Source organism: Urocitellus parryii, chromosome 6, assembly GCF_045843805.1.
Source record: "Urocitellus parryii isolate mUroPar1 chromosome 6, mUroPar1.hap1, whole genome shotgun sequence".
Classification (NCBI taxonomy): domain Eukaryota; kingdom Metazoa; phylum Chordata; class Mammalia; order Rodentia; family Sciuridae; genus Urocitellus; species Urocitellus parryii.
In genome coordinates this window covers 154,611,617-154,629,509 of record NC_135536.1, presented here as the reverse complement: position 1 = coordinate 154,629,509, position 17,893 = coordinate 154,611,617, and the positions used below count along the sequence as shown (strand labels likewise).

At 36.0% G+C, this 17,893-nt stretch overlaps 1 protein-coding gene across 4 annotated transcripts in view; it reads left to right on the top strand.

The window, feature by feature from the left end:
• Positions 1 to 17,893, top strand: part of Kiz (kizuna centrosomal protein) — a 120,393-nt gene that overhangs the window by 63,458 nt on the left and 39,042 nt on the right. For all 4 annotated transcript variants that reach the window (XM_026393033.2, XM_026393032.2, XM_026393034.2 and 1 more), the window contains one exon: positions 14,350 to 14,434. In XM_026393033.2, the coding sequence (XP_026248818.1) occupies positions 14,350 to 14,434 (85 nt within the window). The remainder of the gene's footprint in view (positions 1 to 14,349; positions 14,435 to 17,893) is intronic.

Below are 17,893 nucleotides of genomic sequence, written 5' to 3'. Positions count from 1 at the left end.
GCACAGTGCCACAAGGCTGTAATCTTAGCTACTTGGGAGGCTGAGGCAGGAGGATCACTGGTTCAAGGCCATCCTGGTGTAACCCTGTCTCAAAATATGGGGATGTCTCTCAATAGTAGTGATATTGATATTGATAGTGATATTGATAACTCTTACTTTTGGTGGGAGAAATGACTATATTTTCTCTTATTCAAATATATGTACACTGCTTACTAGCAGAGAACAAATTATTACCCAGGAGTAGTCAGTAAATGCTTATTCGTGAAAACCCTCCTATGTGTTTGGCTAACAGAGCCAGTGACTTTTGGCTCAGCTCACATCTAATAAATACCATCTTCTCCACTTTTCTTTTTTTTTTTTTAGTTTTTGGTGGACACAACATCTTTATTTTATTTTTATGTGGTGCTGAGGATCGAACCCGGGCTGCACGCATGCCAGGCGAGCGTGCAACCGCTTGAGCCACATCCCTAGCCCAATCTTCTCCACTTTTCTTGTGAAACTTTGGCTATTTTATGTTCATGATACAAACAGGGAGGAGGATGACTGCATTTTTTTTAGAGTAGAATTCAGCATACATTGAATATATCTTGGATTACATCATAGGGTGGATAGAAGTCAGGATACTAGTCTCTGAAGGGACGCAGACACAAACTTAACGAGATTAGGCAGTTCCATTTTACATTAGCTTCTGCATCTGCCCTAGTGATATCTGAACTAAGGAGGATGCTAGAAATGACCCTTTAAGTCAGTAGTTTTTTAAACTTCTTTCCCATTTTTATCATACAGAATAAAACCTGCAGTCTTAAAATGCTCTTCTACAAAGTGGTGGAGGAAGCTCACATGGGAGGAGCTCCACAAGTTGTTTGGTGATGATGCATTGCAAGGCTCTTTAACTGATCTCCTGCTTCTTTCTGGCTGCCTTTTATATCTGTTTATGTACTATTTGGCATACCAAATAATGTGGTATGTGACATAGAAAGTCTATTTGCATTTATAATTCTCTGGGCAAACTGACTTTTTATCCTAAATGATTCATCGTGTGACTCTCTTAACTCAGGCTGCCAAACTGAGATTGTGGGTGATAAGATATGATGTCTACATCTACTAGACTAACGATTGTTAAAGTTTCTCAACATTCATAACACAGCCTTGATTTCCATTATGAAAGGTTGCATTTTATAGGACTATTGATCTACAGTTCTGTATAAATCAGCTTTCCATAAGAAGCAATCCTTCTTTATGACCAACACAAATTTTAAAATTAATATCTAGAGACTTCAAGGATGCTTTTTTACCACAGTAATTTTTTAAAGCCAGATAAAGAAGTCAGAAATGATGTCTGCTGTCAGCATTATGTTCTGTTATGATTAGAATTGCCACATATGTTGTCACTATAGATGCTTTTTTTTTTTTTTTAATGCACACTGATTGTCACTGGTTTACTCTCTGGCCTTGGAATAAGTTCCAAGTGTGTTTGACCTATGAAAGATAATCAGTCAGTTTTTGAAATGCAGATTCTTTATAATGGATTTTAATCAGCAAGTGACCTCTTTTTCCCTCCCCCCATTCTCCTTGCACCAGCTACTGGCTGAATCTGTTAACACCCAGGAGTTCTTTCTGGGAACTCCCCTAAATGAAATTATTCTCTCTGCTTGGTGATCTCCTGAACCCAAGTAATTAACCAGCCAATTAAATCAACTATTCTAGAAACATTGATTTGGAAAGAATGATCTATTTTTAATTTTCCCCCATACTGGAGATTGAACCCAGGGCCTCCAGCATTGCTAGGCAGATGCTCTAGTGCTGAGCTACATCACCAGTCATACATCATACTTTTGTTTATTAATTGTCTGATGTCATATAATTCAAATCCAGATAAGATGGAAAGGCTCTAACAGGTTATGAAATCCTTAAAGCCTGTCAGAGTAATGTTCAATGTAGCAGTGGCCCTGCCTTGTCCCTGATGAAATAACAGCAGCCGCATCTTTTTTAATCTTTTCTGTAAAGTGGAACATACTCTAGAAGGTATGTAAAGATTTTTGAATTCATGCTCACAGAATGAAGCAGAAAAAAGTTCAAAACCACTGCTGTCATCATTATTGATTTATGTTATATCAAGGATTAAATATTCAAAGACTTTTATATTAAAGCCTTATTACTATAAGGTGAAGGACCAAATATTAATTTAGACAATTATGAATTATTAAAATATTATTCATGTCATTTAGGTAATTGATTAAAAATTTTTACTCATTATTACTTTCAGGAAAACTTATTTTAACATTAGATAGTTTTATCATATATGAAAAACACAAGACTACCCACCAATTGTTCATTTTTTTCCAGGAGTAATTAATTGTCTATTAGTACCTAGATATATTCCAGATATATTATGCTCTTAAACTCAGGTCTACATTGAGTCAGCTTTATACTGTTCAGACTACATTATGTAAAAAAAAAACTTTATTTTTATTCTGTCTATATTCAGAATAAAATTCAAAATATTTACTACTTTTCATTAAAAACTATGGTCAAATTATCAATCTGTTATAAAACAATTGTAGTTAGAAAATGCTGATATAACAAATACACACACACACACACACACATACATAAAGATTTTCACCAAGTTATTGTACTTACAACAATAGCTAAATAAAAGGGGGGGAGAGTATTGTTTTTGGTTTTACCCCACAAAAAATCCCCGTTTATATCCACAAAGGATTGGCTAAAATTAGAAAAAGTATGTTCTGTGGAGAGGAATTAAAGAGAGCAGAGGAGAAAAAAAAAAAAAAAAAGAAAATGCTGATATATTTAACTTGTATTTTTCTGATTAGAAGCCACTTTAAGAATATGAAACTGGGGCTGGGGTTGTGCTCAGTGGTAGAGTGCTTGCCTAGCATGTGATAGGCCTTGGGTTCAATTCTCAGCACCACATTAAAAAAAATAAATAAATAAAGCTTTAAAAAAAAGAATATGAAACTAATTAAACATGACTTACAGTACAATACTTTTATTATGTTTTGAATTAAAGGAGTACATAAGTATCAAACGTCAATTTTTTAAATTTTTTTTTTTTTTTTTTTTTTTTTTTTGCTATTTGTTTCCTTTATTTTATTGGCATTTGCACTGTTGGTGCACAAACAGTGGTGAGCAAAACTGCTGGGCCTTAGGGGTCCAACTTCCTAAGTACAGTATCCACACTTGAATACAATGGTGGTCTTTTTTTTTTATTATTGGTTGTTCAAAACATTACAAAGCTCTTGACATATCATATTTCATACATTAGATTCAAGTGGGTTATGAACTCCCATTTTTACCCCAAATACAGATTGCAGAATCACATCAGTTACACATCCACATTTTTACATGATGCCATATTAGTGACTGTTGTATTCTGCTATCTTTCCTATCCTCTACTATCCCCCCTCCCCTTCCCTCCCCTCCCATCTTCTCTTTCTACCCCATCTACTATAATTCATTTCTCTCCTTGTTTTTTTTTCCCATTCCCCTCACAACCTCTTATATGTAATTTTGTATAACAATGAGGGTCTCCTTCCATTTCCATGCAATTTCCCTTTTCTCTCCCTTTCCCTCCCACCTCATGTCTCTGTTTAATGTTAATCTTTTCCTCCTGCTCTTCCTCCCTGCTCTGTTCTTAGTTGCTCTCATTATATCAAAGAAGACATTTGGCATTTGTTTTTTAGGGATTGGCTAGCTTCACTTAGCATAATCTGCTCTAATGCCATCCATTTCCCTGCAAATTCCATGATTTTGTCATTTTTTAGTGCTGCGTAATACTCCATGGTGTATAAATGCCACATTTTTTTTATCCATTCATCTATTGAAGGGCATCTGGGTTGGTTCCACAGTCTAGCTATTGTGAATTGTGCTGCTATGAACATCGATGTGGCAGTATCCGTGTAGTACGCTCTTTTAAGGTCTTCAGGGAATAATCCGAGAAGGGCAATAGCAGGGTCAAATGGTGGTTCCATTCCCAGCTTTCCAAGGAATCTCCATACTGCTTTCCAAATTGGCCGCACCAATTTGCAGTCCCACCAGCAATGTACAAGAGTACCCTTTTCCCCACATCCTCACCAGCACTTGTTGTTGTTTGACTTCATAATGGCTGCCAATCTTACTGGAGTGAGATGGTATCTTAGGATGGTTTTGATTTGCATTTCTCTGACTGCTAGAGATGGTGAGCATTTTTTCATGTACTTGTTGATTGATTGATTGTCCTCCTCTGAGAAGTGTCTGTTCAGGTCCTTGGCCCATTTGTTGATTGGGTTATTTGTTATCTTATTGTTTAATTTTTTGAGTTCTTTGTATACTCTGGATATTAGGGCTCTATCTGAAGTGTGAGGAGTGAAAATTTGTTCCCAGGATGTAGGCTCCCTATTTACCTCTCTTATTGTTTCTCTTGCTGAGAAAAAACTTTTTAGTTTGAGTAAGTCCCATTTGTTGATTCTAGTTATTAACTCTTGTGCTATGGGCATCCTATTAAGGAATTTGGAGCCCGACCCAACAATATGTAGATCGGAGCCAACTTTTTCTTCTATCAGGCGAAGATTCTCTGATTTGATATCAAGCTCTTTGATCCATTTTGAGTTAACTTTTGTGCATGGCGAGAGATAGGGATTCAGTTTCATTTTGTTGCATATGGATTCCCAGTTTTCCCAGCACCATTTGTTGAAGATGCTATCCTTCCTCCATTGCATGCTTTTAGCCCCTTTATCAAATATAAGAAAGTTGTAATTTTGTGGATTGGTCTCTGTGTCCTCTATTCTGTACCATTGGTCCACCCGCCTGTTTTGGTACCAGTACCATGCTGTTTTTGTTACTATTGCTCTGTACTATAGTTCGAAATCTGGTATCGCTATACCACCTGACTCACATGTCCTGCTTAGAATTGCTTTTGCTATTCTGGGTCTTTTGTTTTTCCATATGAATTTCATAATTGCTTTATCTATTTCTACAAGAAATGCCCTTGGGATTTTGATTGGCATTGCATTAAACCTCTAGAGAACTTTGGGTAATATCGCCATTTTGATGATGTTAGTTCTTCCTATCCATGAACAGGGTATATTTTTCCATTTTCTAAGGTCTTCTATTTCTCTCTTTAGGGTTCTGTAGTTTTCATTGTATAAATCTTTCACCTCTTTTGTTAGGTTGATTCCCAAGTATTTTATTTTTTTTGAGGATATTGTGAATGGGGCGGTTGTCCTCATTTCCATTTCAGAAGATTTGTCACTGATATACAAGAATGCCTTTGATTTATGTGTGTTGATTTTATATCCTGCCACTTTGCTGAATTCATTAACTCTAGTAGTTTCTTTGTAGACCCTTTTGGGTCTGTTAGATATAGTATCATATCACCCGCAAATAGTGATAATTTAAGTTCTTCTTTTCCTATTTTTATGCCCTTAATTTCATTTGTCTGTCTAATTGCTCTGGCTAGTATTTCAAGAACTAAATTGAATAGAAGTGGTGAGAGAGGGCATCCCTGTCTTGTTCCAGATTTTAGAGGGAATGCCTTCAGTTTTTCTCCATTCAAAATGATGCTAGCCTGAGGCTTAGCATATATAGCTTTTACGATGTTGAGGTAAGTTCCTGTTATCCCTAGTTTTTCTAGTGTTTTGAACATAAAGTTCATTAGAGATATTAATCTGTAGTTTTCTTTCTTTGAAGTGTCTGTCTGGTTTCGGGATCAGAGTGATGTTGGCCTTATAGAATGAATTTGGAAGATCTCCTTTTTCTATTTCTTGAAATAACTTGAAAAGTATTGGTATTAATTCTTCTTTGAAGGTTTTGTAAAACTCCGCTGTATACCCATCCGGTCCAGGGCTTTTCTTGGTTGGTAGTCTTTTGATGGCTTCTTCTATTTCCTCCTTTGTTATTGGTCTGTTTAAATTGTGTGTATATTCCTGACTCAATCTGGGCAAATCATATGACTTAAGAAATTTATCGATGTCTTCACTATCTTCTATTTTATTGGAATATAGGGTTTCAAAATAATTTCTAATTATCTTCTGTATTTCTGTAATGTCCATTGTGATGCTGCCTTTTTCATCCCATATGTTAGTAATTTGAGTTCTCTCTCTTCTCTTCGTTAGCATGGCTAAGGGTCTGTCGATCTTATTTATTTTTTCAAAAAACCAACTTTTAGTTTTATCAATTTTTTCAATTTTTTTGTTTCAATATCGTTGATTTCTGCTCTGATTTTAATTATTTCTTGCCTTCTACTACATATGCTGTTGTTTTGCTCTTCCTTTTCTAGGGTTTTGAGATGAAGTGTGAGTTTATTTATTTGTTGGTTTTTTTCTTTTATTGAGGAATGAACTCCAGGCAATGAATTTCCCTCTTAAAACTGCTTTCATTGTGTCCCATAGATTCCGATATGTTGTGTCTGTATTTTCATTTGTCTCTAAGAATTTTTTGATTTCCTCCTCTATGTCTTCTGTAACTCATTGATCATTCAGTAACATATTATTCATTTTCCAGGTGATGCAGGATTTTTCCTTTCTTCTTTTATCATTGATTTCCAGTTTCATTCCATTATGATCAGATAAGATGTATGGTATTATCTCCACACCTTTATATTTACTAAGAGTTGCCTTATGGCATAATATATGGTCTATCTTTGAGAAGGATCCATGTGCTGCTGAGAAGAACGTGTATCCACTTGATGATGGTTGATATATTCTATATATGTCGGTTAAGTCTAGGTTATTGATTGTGTTATTGAGTTCTATAGTTTCTTTATTCAGCTTTTGTCTGGTGGATCTGTCCAATGGAGAGAGCGGTGTGTTCAAGTCACCGATAATTATTGTGTTGTGGTCCATTTGACTCTTGAACTTGAGGAGAGTTTGTTTTATGAACGTTGCAGCACCATTATTTGGTGCATACATATTGATAATTGTTATGTCTTATTGGTGGAAGGTTCCTTTTAACAGTATATAGTGTCCTTCTTTATCCCTTTTGATTAACTTAGGTTTGAAGTTGATTTTATTCTATATGAGTATGGCCACTCCTGCTTGCTTCTGAGGACCATGTGAGTGGTATGATTTTTCCCAACCTTTCACTTTCAACCTGTGTATGTCTTTTCCTATCATATGAGTCTCCTGAAGGCAGCATATTGTTGGATTTGTTTTTTTAATCCAGGTTACTAGCCTTTGTCTCTTGATTGGTGAATTTAAGCCATTAACATTTAAAGTTACTGTTGATATATTGTTTGTACTTCCAGTCATGCTTATTTATTTATTTACTTTAATATGGCTCGTTTTTCCTTTTTGGTTATTTTTTTTTCTTCCCTTTACTGAGTTACCTCTCACTGTTTGTTTTGGGTGCTGTTTTTCAATTCCTTTTCTTGTAGTGTTTTGCTCAAAATGCCTTGCAGTGCTGGTTTTCTGGCTGCGAATTCTTTTAACTTTTGTTTGTCATGAAATATTTTAATTTCATTGTCAAATCTGAAGCTTAATTTTGCTGGATACAGTATTCTTGGTTGGAATCCATTATTTTTTAGCGTTTGAAATACGTTGTTCCAGGTTCTTCTTGCTTTCAACGTCTGTGATGAAAAATCAGCCGTTAACCTAATTGGTTTACCCCTGAATGTAATCTGCCTTCTTTCTCTCATAGCTTTTAATATTCTCTCCTTATTCTGTATGTTGGATATCTTCATAATTATGTGTCTTGGAGTTGGTCTATTACAGTTTTGTATGTTTGGGGTCGTGTAGGCTTCCAGGGTTTGGCAATCCATTCCATCTTTCATATCTGGGAAGTTTTCTAGGATTATTTCATTCAATAGATTGTTCATTCCTTTGGTTTGAACCTCTATACCTTCTTCTATCCCGATGACTCTCAAGTTTGGTTTTTTTATGACAACCCATATCTCTTGGATAGATTGCTGGTGATTTCTTAGGATCCTTTCTGTGTTGACTATATTCTTTTCATGTTGATAAACTTTGTCTTCATTATCTGATGTTCTGACTTCTATTTGATCTAGTCTATTGGTAATATTCTCGTTTGAGTTTTTAATTTGGTTTATGGTTTCCTGCATTTCTAGGATTACTGTTTGATTTTTTTTTTTAAATCTCTATCTCGTGGTAGAGCTCGTTCTTTGCCATTTGAATTTGCTTATGTAATTTGTTTTCAAAGTATACTTTCTTGTTTGGGCTTGCTGTCTAATGTCTTCTCTAAGATTCCATTCCATCTGAGTTAGGTATGCCCTGAGTTCTTTTTCTGTCCATTTTTCTGATGCCTCTAGGTTCTCCTGTGAATTTAAGTTGTCCTGCATTGTTTGTAATCCTTTATTCCCTTGTTTTTTCATGGTGCTCACGTTACTTTCCAACTCTGTTTGACCGCTGCGTTTCTGTTTTCCTCTTTAAATTTGTTTTGGTTTTTATAGTTCCAATATCTCTCCTTTGTGTTGGGAGACAATGTTTAGCGATGTTGGATTTAATCGTGATTTAAGGTAAATTCATTAGTTTCATTAAAGGCCTACAGAATTTGATGGCATATATAGAATTGAGGTTTGAACTTAGGATTTTATGTTGAGGTCAGGCGATTTGATGATATGGAGGTTAGTATATGTTAGCTTCTTTGGGGGGTTGCTCAAATGCAGGCGGATATTAACAAGAGAATAGATAGGAGTACTTGGGGGATATTAACAAGAGAATAGATAGGAGTACTTAGGCGGACTATGGACCAATTCGTAGTATTCGTCTGTTTGCATTTAGTAAGTTGTACATAGTCTGGGTGTTCATGCTTAAGAGTAAAGATGGGGAAAAGGTAAGGAAGCAAACCAAGAAAGAGAGAGGGAGAGAGGAAAGAAAGAGAAAAGAATAGAAAAGAAAAAGAAATGATAATAAAAAATAATAATAAAATGCAGTAAAATAAAAATTACATTTAAAAAATAATAACATAATTATAGAAAAGAAAAAAATTACAATTTAAAAATTTTAAAAATTAAAAAAAATAAAGAAAAAAGGGACACTGTTAGGCTTCTATTTTCTTCGCTGCCAGTAGGTGGTGCTGTGCCTTCCAGCCAGGCCTTTCCCAGTATGATACCTCTCAGCAGTTCAAGCTACACTCTGTGCCTGCAGTTTCCAGGACGTGGAGTGCAGCTTTTGGGAACCGGCACCTTATTGTTTTGATTCCCTCCGCTAGCCCCTCCTCCTAGAGCTGGTGAGACAGGTTTCGTTTTCACCGCTGGTGGGAGGGGGGAGTTGGAGGTCAGGTGCCTTTACCTTTCCCCACTCCTCTATTTACACTCACTCTGTTAATCACGCCCCCGGAAAGCTGGGGAGAGATTTTATGCAATTTCCCTGCTGTATGGGAGATGATCTAAGTGACACACACCTGTTCTATCGCTGAATGAGCTGCAATCTGTCGAAAACTGGCGATGGTGATGTCAGCTCTCCAAGATGGTGGCCACTGGCTTCCTCGGTGGGCTGACCGGTGTGGAGGACAGAACTGGACCGCTTCCTTCTCCCGTCTCAAACCCAGAACTCAGCCCTGAGCACAGTGAGGGCACAGCCAGCAGGAGTCCACAGAATCTACAGCACCGTTTCTCTGCGTTGCTAGCTCGCCGTTTCCCAGCGCACCGCAGTCTCTAGCAGCGGGGCGGGCCGCTGAATAAACAGTTTGTATCTCTGGGCGGACAGTTTACTCGCGGTTGAGCCCCAGTAACCAATCCTCGGGCGATGGAAATCCTTCCTCTAGGTTTCGGTGCACCCCAATTTTGCTGAAAATTCCTAACAAGATAGCTTTTGGCCGTTCTAACTCGTCATTCACCCGTGCAATGACGTGGTACACGGGGGTGATGCACTACATTTGCCGCCATCTTCCCTCTTAAAAATTTTTTTTGGTTGTTGATTGATCTTTATTTTATTTATTTTTATGCAGGGCTGAGAATTGAGCCCAGTGCCTCACAATGCCAGGCAAGTGTGTTACCGCTGAGCCACAGCCTCAGCTCAAGCTTTTTTTATTTTGCATGTTTTTGGCATTTTTTTGGTTTTTGTTGTTGTTGTTGTCGTTTTGTTTTGCTTTTCAGTGAGGCATCAATGTTACACATTTTCCGATTGTAAAATTCAAGAGAAAAAAATTCTTTAAATTCATCATACCCACATATCAGTTCCTGATTTGGTGTGTTTATGTAGAGACATAAGCAAGACTTCATTCAAGGATAGCCATGATTCTTACACTTCTTGCCTAATATGTATTAAAGTAAATCTGTAGGAAAGCTTGGTTTGGGGTTTTATGGATTGGCTCAGCTGCGCAGAAGTCACAAATCCTAGACTGTTGTACATCCTTTAACAGTTCATTTGCTATTTGACCATGAGCAAATAAGTTAATTGGTTTAGCCCTTTTGTGGGAAATAAATACAATAAATGGAAACCTTAGCTAGTTCTTGCACACTGCTATCCAAAGGGCAGTTGCAGTTGGCTGGAGTGATAGTAAGTATAACCTCACCTTGGCTTTGTTTCTGCAGAAAACCACATGTATGCATCACCAGAAAGACTCTCTCTCATTATTTAATTCATCCTAATTAAACTTGCTTTCAAAAACACAATTGACTTATGGGAAATATAATTGTTGAATAGACTAGAATTTGCTAGAGGCTAGTCAGGGCATTTTCTCAATAGGAAAATCTAGTGAAAAACTAAATATAAATGTAAAGGTTTCTTCACCTATGACATGGAGTCAGAACAAAGGAATTGAATGTTAATTTTTTTAACATCATTGAGGTATAGTAGGAACCAGCAAAGGCAAGTTGCTGAAGGGGGCTTTCTATTAAATGAGTCAGAAGCCTTAGAATCATCCTTGGAAGCTTTTCCATAAGTTACAGGATCCCATTGATTTATCCCACTTTATTCAAGCCTTAGTAAAAACTAAGGTCGGGTTAGGCAAATGTTTTAATATAATATATTCAATGAAATTTTGAATTGACCTATCCTTACTTTTTTCTAATTTAATTGGTTACTTTTTAAAATTTATTTTTATTGGTGCTTAAGATCAAACCCAGGGCCTTACACATGCTACATAAATGCTGTACTCTTGAGTGACATCTCTAGCTCCTTCCAAACATTTTTTTTTTGAGCTCCAAGTTCAAACTTTATTTCTATTACAAGAAAACTGATATTAATTATAATAGTAAAATAATAAGAGAAAAGGGCTCTGACCCTTGGTTTTCAGAGCAAGTATGAGACTGGGACTTTAATCTTGATCAAGGCAGAGCCCCAGCATGGCCCTAATGGGGACAGGAAGCCCATAACTGTCCCCATTAGAGGACAAAGGATTCAATGAGGACACTGTACCCATGAAGAGCAGAAGGCAATGATACCAAATGACAAGGAAGCAGCTTAAAACATCTCCTTGTCCACACATCTTCTAAACATTTTACTATAAAAAATTGCAATCATACTGAAAAGTGAACATCTACCACTCAGATTCTGCCATTGATGTTTTAATGCACCCTCATATTTTTCTATCCATTATTCTGTTCATTTATCAGTCTCTTATACCTGTGTATTTCAGAGTAAGTGTCAAATATCAGTACCCTTTTTTAAAACTTTGTATTTGAAAATTTTTAAACATTTGAAGCTCCACATACCTGTCACTTAGCTCCATCAACTGTCCACATTTTGCCAGTCTTGTTTTATATCTCTCCTTTACCTGCATACTTCTCTTGAGTAGTTTAAAACAAACAACATATCATTTCACTTACAAATACTTGCATCACTAACATATAAGGATCTAATACAAAATTCTTTAGTTATCCAATGACTGGATATTAATTTAATTACCTAATTAGATTTCAGTTAGTTTACTTAATGCCTAGTCCATGTTTTTTTACATTTGTTTTGTTTGAATCAGGGTTCAAATAAGGTCCCCCTGTTACAATTGGTTGGTAGGTCTCTTAAAATCTCTTATTTAAAATTTTGTAACAGGCTCTCCTTCTGCTTTTTTATACCATCAGTTTGTTAAAAGAGTGGGGTCATTTGTCCTGGAGAATTCACATGCTGGATTTGGCTGGTTATATTTTTATAGTATTCTTTAACCAGTTCCTCTCTCCCTCTATTACCTCTAAACTGTTAGAGATCTGGATATGTGATTGTGTTTCAGACTAAGCAAAAGGATGTTATAGATGGCACTGATACTTCTCATTCCATCTCCTCAGGCAGCATATGACATCTTATCATCCCATTGTTAGTGATGCTGAGACTGCATTGGCAGATTGACGCCACCAGTATAAAAGTGTATTGTTATATAATTTTCTTAGTCATCTCATATGTGGAATCATACAGTGTTTGTCTTTTTTGTGTCTGGTTTATTTCAGAAAGCATAGTGTCCTCAGGATTCATGTATATCATTATATTGGATGAGGTTTTCTCCCTTTTTAGGACTGACTCCCAAGGCTTTTATTATTTTTTAAAGTTTTATTTATTTTTATTATTTACTTTTAAATGAATTCACAGATTGTTATGCTGTGTTTCAGTCCATTACATTTGTTATTCTTTTTGTGGCTCAGATTGTCCCATCTTTGACCAATGGGAGCCCCTTCAAGATGATAGCCCTTAAGTCCTTTTGACATGACTCAGTCATAACCCTATCTTTAAGAGCTTCCTTATTTTCTGGTACAGCAGGATGCTCCAGATTCATCTTGTACATTTTCTGCAACCATATAATGAGACATTTCTTTGGGTTGCTTTTAGTTTAATAATATCACTGTCTACACAGCAGTATAGACTTACTTTTTAAATTTTTTTATTTGTTTTAATTAGCTATATGTGACAGAATGCATTTATGCACTTTGATACATAGATGAAATATAATTTCTCATTTTTCTGAGTGTACATGTTGCAGAATCATATTGGTCATACAGTTACATATATGCATATAATAATAATGTCTATTCCATTCTATATCTTTCCTATCCTCACATCCCCTCCCTTTCCCTCCCATCACTTCCCTCTACCTAATCTATGGTAACATTATTCTTCCCTAGTGCCCACCCTTCCACCTCCAGGGCCTTATTGTGACTTAGTGTTTGCATATTAGAGAAAACATTCAGCCTTTGGTTTTGTGGGATTGGCTTATTTGACTTAGCATGACATTCTCCAACTCCAACCATTTACTGTCAGATAACATAAATTTACTCTTCTTTAAAGCTGAGTAATATTCCATTGAGTGTATATACCACATTTTCTCTATCCTTTCAACCGTTAAGGGACACCTAGGTTGGTTCCATAGTTTAGCTATTGTGAATTGAGCTGCTATAAACATTGATGTGGCTGTGTCACTATAGTATGCTGATTTTAAGTCCTTTGGGTATAGACCAAGGAATGGGATAGCTGGGTCAAATGATGGTTCCATTACCAGTATCCTGAGGAATCTCCATACTGCTTTCCATAGTGGTTGCACCAATTTGAGTCCCACCAGCAATGTATGAGTGTGCCTTTTTCACCACATCCTCGCCAACATTTATTGTTGCCTAGATTCTTTTTTTTTAATATTTTCTTTTAGTTGTAGGTGGACACAATATCTTTATTTTTATGTGGTGCTGAGGATTGAACCCAGTGCCTCACATGTGTGAGGCAGGCACTCTACCACTGAGCTACAGCCCCAGCCTGTGTTGCCTGTATTCTTGATGATTCGAGGCTAAGGAACTGAACAGATACTTCACAGAAGAAGAAATACAATTGATCAACAAATATATGAAAAGTGTTCAACATCTCTAGCAATTAGAGAAATGCAAATCAAAACTACTCTAAGATTTCATCTCACTCCTGTCAGACTTACTTTTTAACTTTCTGATAATAGTATCTTAATTTTTTCTTAAATTATAAGCAGAACATGGTAAAAGTGAAACAAATGTGATCTGTTTCTCTTAAGAACGTTTAGGAAATTAACCATTCACACAGTACTTCCTACACTAGTTACAGGAATGATTGAAATACTTTTTTTTTAAAAAAAAGTCTTTCTACTTACCTTTAATTGGAGGGACTTCCAAAGTTCATGGCTACACTTTGGAATCACTTCATGAGTTAGGCCATACCATAGCCCAATTCCATTATACTCTGTAAGATATTAGGTACCAGATTTTACAAAGCTTCCCAGGTGGTTCTCTGTGCAGCCAAAGTTGAGAATGCTCATTTAGCAATGAAATCATAACCAAAAACTTTAAAATTAAAAAAAATATTTGGACTTAAAGCTCAAAGTTTCTTTAGTTCAGAATATGTTTGGTTCCAGACTTTTCTGGATAAACTTTCTCCTACTAACTTGCCTTTTAAAATGTGGGAATATTATGCTGTAAATCTGTGGTGTGTCTTCTGTTTTGTTTTACAGATCTAAACAAGTCCCAGACTTACTGGGGGCACATTTGGGTCAGTGTATTACCACCTTGAAAGAACATAATCCTCTGAAAGAAGAGGTAAGTAACCTGTTTTCTTAATCAAAATTGTGGACCAGCCAGGCATGGTGGCACATGCCTATAATCCCAGTGGCTTGGGAGGAGAATTACAAGTTCAAAGCCAGACTCAGCAAAAGTGAGGCACTAAACAACTCAGTGAGACCCTGTCTCTAAATAAAATATAAAATAGGGCTGGGGATGTGGCTCAGTGGCCAAGTGCCCCTGATTTCAATCCCTGGCCATATTGTGCACTACTCTAGTCCCAAGCTAGAGAGACTTTGTTCAGTTAGTAGGTTTTAGAGAGCTAGTGGAGGTGTTTGGACAGTGCTATGAAATGATTTCTGTAGTCCCTACTCTAGCAAGAGTTCTACCACTGAGCTTTGTCCCCAGACCACACCATCCTTTAATGATTAGCCAAATACAGTATCTTTTAATTGTTTTGTGTATTGAAGTAATATATAAATTTAGTAAATACTATGGGTTAAATATCTCTCTCTGGATAAAATCTTAAAAGTAAGTCATTTTCAAAATTTAAGAAAGCTTTATTAGAAATTACTTGGTTCAGAGTCTGGTAAAGATTAAAATATTTACTTTGATCTCTTGGGTAAATGGCTAATTAAACAGCCACATGAAAATCATGTTTACCTGTGGGTCCCTGTGCTGTCAGCTCCAGTCAATCCCTTCTCTTGAGTAAATACATCATCAAAGCCACAGAAACTCAGATTATATCCTCTTGAGACCAGATAAGATCCAGCAGTGCCCATATAACCATTGAGCAATTACATAATTGAGCTGCATGCTTTTAATTCAGAAATATTTGTAATTACTTTATCTGGAAAAAAATGTGAGTTGGATGCTTCATTAAAATACAAATTGGGTTGGTGCAGTGGCACTTGCAGCAGCTAAGACAGGAGGATCACTAGTTCAAAGCCAGCCTCAGCAACAGGAAGGCCCTAAGCAACTCAGTGAGACTCTGTCTCTAAATAAAATACAAAAGAGGATTGGGATGTGGCTCAGTGGTCCAGTGCCCCTGAGTTCAATTCCTGGTACCCTTCTCAAAAAAAAAAAAATACAAATTGACTTAAAAGTCCTTTTTTTTTCCTAAGTGATACTTATTTCCAATCGGGAGAACTTCAACAAGGCAGAGCAACTCAGAATAAGTCATGTCCCCCATCATACACATGCTAATTGTATTCACCAGTAAGATTCAGTCCCTAAATGATGGGCTGTTTTCTTGTTCTTATTTCCTAAATACTCATTTGCAGACTCATATGAATATTTCCTCTTTCTTTTAATTGTTAAATGCACAAAATATCTTCCTCTCCTTTCACTTAAGTATAATTTAAGTGATGGTGCTGTTTTCCTTTTAAACACTAAAAAATTACTTCTGGTGTCCAGAAAGAAGTTTCTTGAGGAAAAGTCAATTAAATCTGTGTAGTAGGGGAAAATGTCATCTACCATCTATAGCCATGGTTTTTAATTCCCTTGCTTTTTTGCAACTGTGTTAGTAGAACTGGTTTATATGTAGAAGGGAATTTAATTTTATCAGCTCCTTTCATATTCAGTTTGTATTTGTACCACCCTTACAGAAATCAGATTCCTTTAGAGCTATCATGTGTTTTCTTTAAAAATCAAGGAGGAAGCAAGAAAACTTTGAAATACCAAGATAAACAAATATAATTCATATATAACTGTTGGCATTGAGGTTAACATTTAATATTATTGACAAACATGCGTTCCATTTTTTATACACATAACCTCCTTTTTTTCTCCACTTGCCTCAAAAGAATTTTCTTTCATACATGTTCTTCTACCTCACTTCAAATGAGTTTACACAGATTCCTTGTCATTTTCTCTTTAACTAGTTACCTGTTGTTGAACAAATAAATTTATTCTAATATTTCATCCCGTAAGAAAGCTTCAGAGAACATCTGTACAATTTGGTTTCTTCAAGTATCTATGATATCTCCCTAAAATGAATTCCTAGGTATAGATTGTTAGGTCAAAAAATATGTACATCTTTCAGGCTTTTGCTATTCATTGCTAGATCTCATTCTGGAAGGGTCATAGGAATTAGCCATAATAAATGAAAATATCATTTCTCTGATTTCTTTATAAAACAAATATTATCAATTTTTTGGAACCAATTTGAGAAGTAAAAATGATATCCCTTTTTTGTTGTTGTTCATTTGACCTTTTTATTCCAATTGAGGTCAAACTTTTTCCTACCCAATTGTTAGCCATTTGTACCTTTTTTATAATTTGCCAGTTCATGTTCTTGGCTCATTTGTACATTAGATAAGTAATACTTTTTCTTACTGATTTATGAGAACTTTTAAAATATAAATTTGTGCATTTTGTTTAAATATTTTTAGCAGCCTTTCCTTTTTCTTAATGGTGTCAGAACACAATGTCCTTTCCATTAATAGCTATGTATGCATTTGAATATATAAATTGGTAAATTGTTTCTTGGTGTAACTTAAGTCAGCCTAGATGATCCTTGTGGTTCTAAACATCATAAGATCCATATTTAAACTGAACTTTGAGGAAAGTTCTAATAGAATTGGGTTTATAATTCTAGAAATAAACTACTAAGTATAGTTCATAGAGTGACTTAACTGCTGTAAGATCTGAAATACAGAGGTATCAGCATCAGTCACTCATAGATGCCCTGGTGCTTGATTTCCAAGTCTTGTCTCCTGCTCCTGGAAAGGCAGAAAGGTGAGGGACTTATTTGTTGGTATTTACCTAGGCTTCAGACTACTGAGAACAGTGAGATACTCTTCAGTTTCCCTTCCTGGGCTCCAAAAATATGTAATTCAAAGACAGCCTTTATTAGTAGTAGACAAGTTAAAAGCTTTGCATAGGCCATTCATAAGCCCTATCAGAAGGACCATGGTAGATTATCTGGCAGTATTTTTTTGAGAGGGAACTCTAATTTGCAAAACTCATTCAGTCCCAGTGTGAGATATGTAAAACAGCTTGCTAACCCTTCTCTGGGCCTTTGTCCCTGTTTCCTCATTCTTAGATAAGCTCTTTCAAATTGGGGCTTCCCCACAAGTACCTATTTTGGGGACATCTGCAAGCATTATGTGTTGAGAATTTTTTACAGATGTTTTCCCTGACTCTGAAGAAGTTGTCTTTGACTAGAATACTTATAACCTCTCCTTGCCTAAGACTGACTTTTGTTTCTGTATCCCCTTATCATTATTTCCTGCTTGTTAGGAACTTGTGGATTCCTTTACAGATGACCAATTAGGCAGATCCACAGCTCTCTCTTTTGGTTCCATGGTCTAGTAGAGTCAAATCATTCTTTCTTATGTTGCAATTTTACCATCCGCCAAAATCTTTATGGATATAAATTACTCATTTTTGAGAAATTGCCTACAGAAGTATTCTAAAAGATGATTGCTTTTTAATTTTTTTTTAGTTGTAGATGGACACAATACCTTTATCTTAGTTATTTATTTTTATGTGATG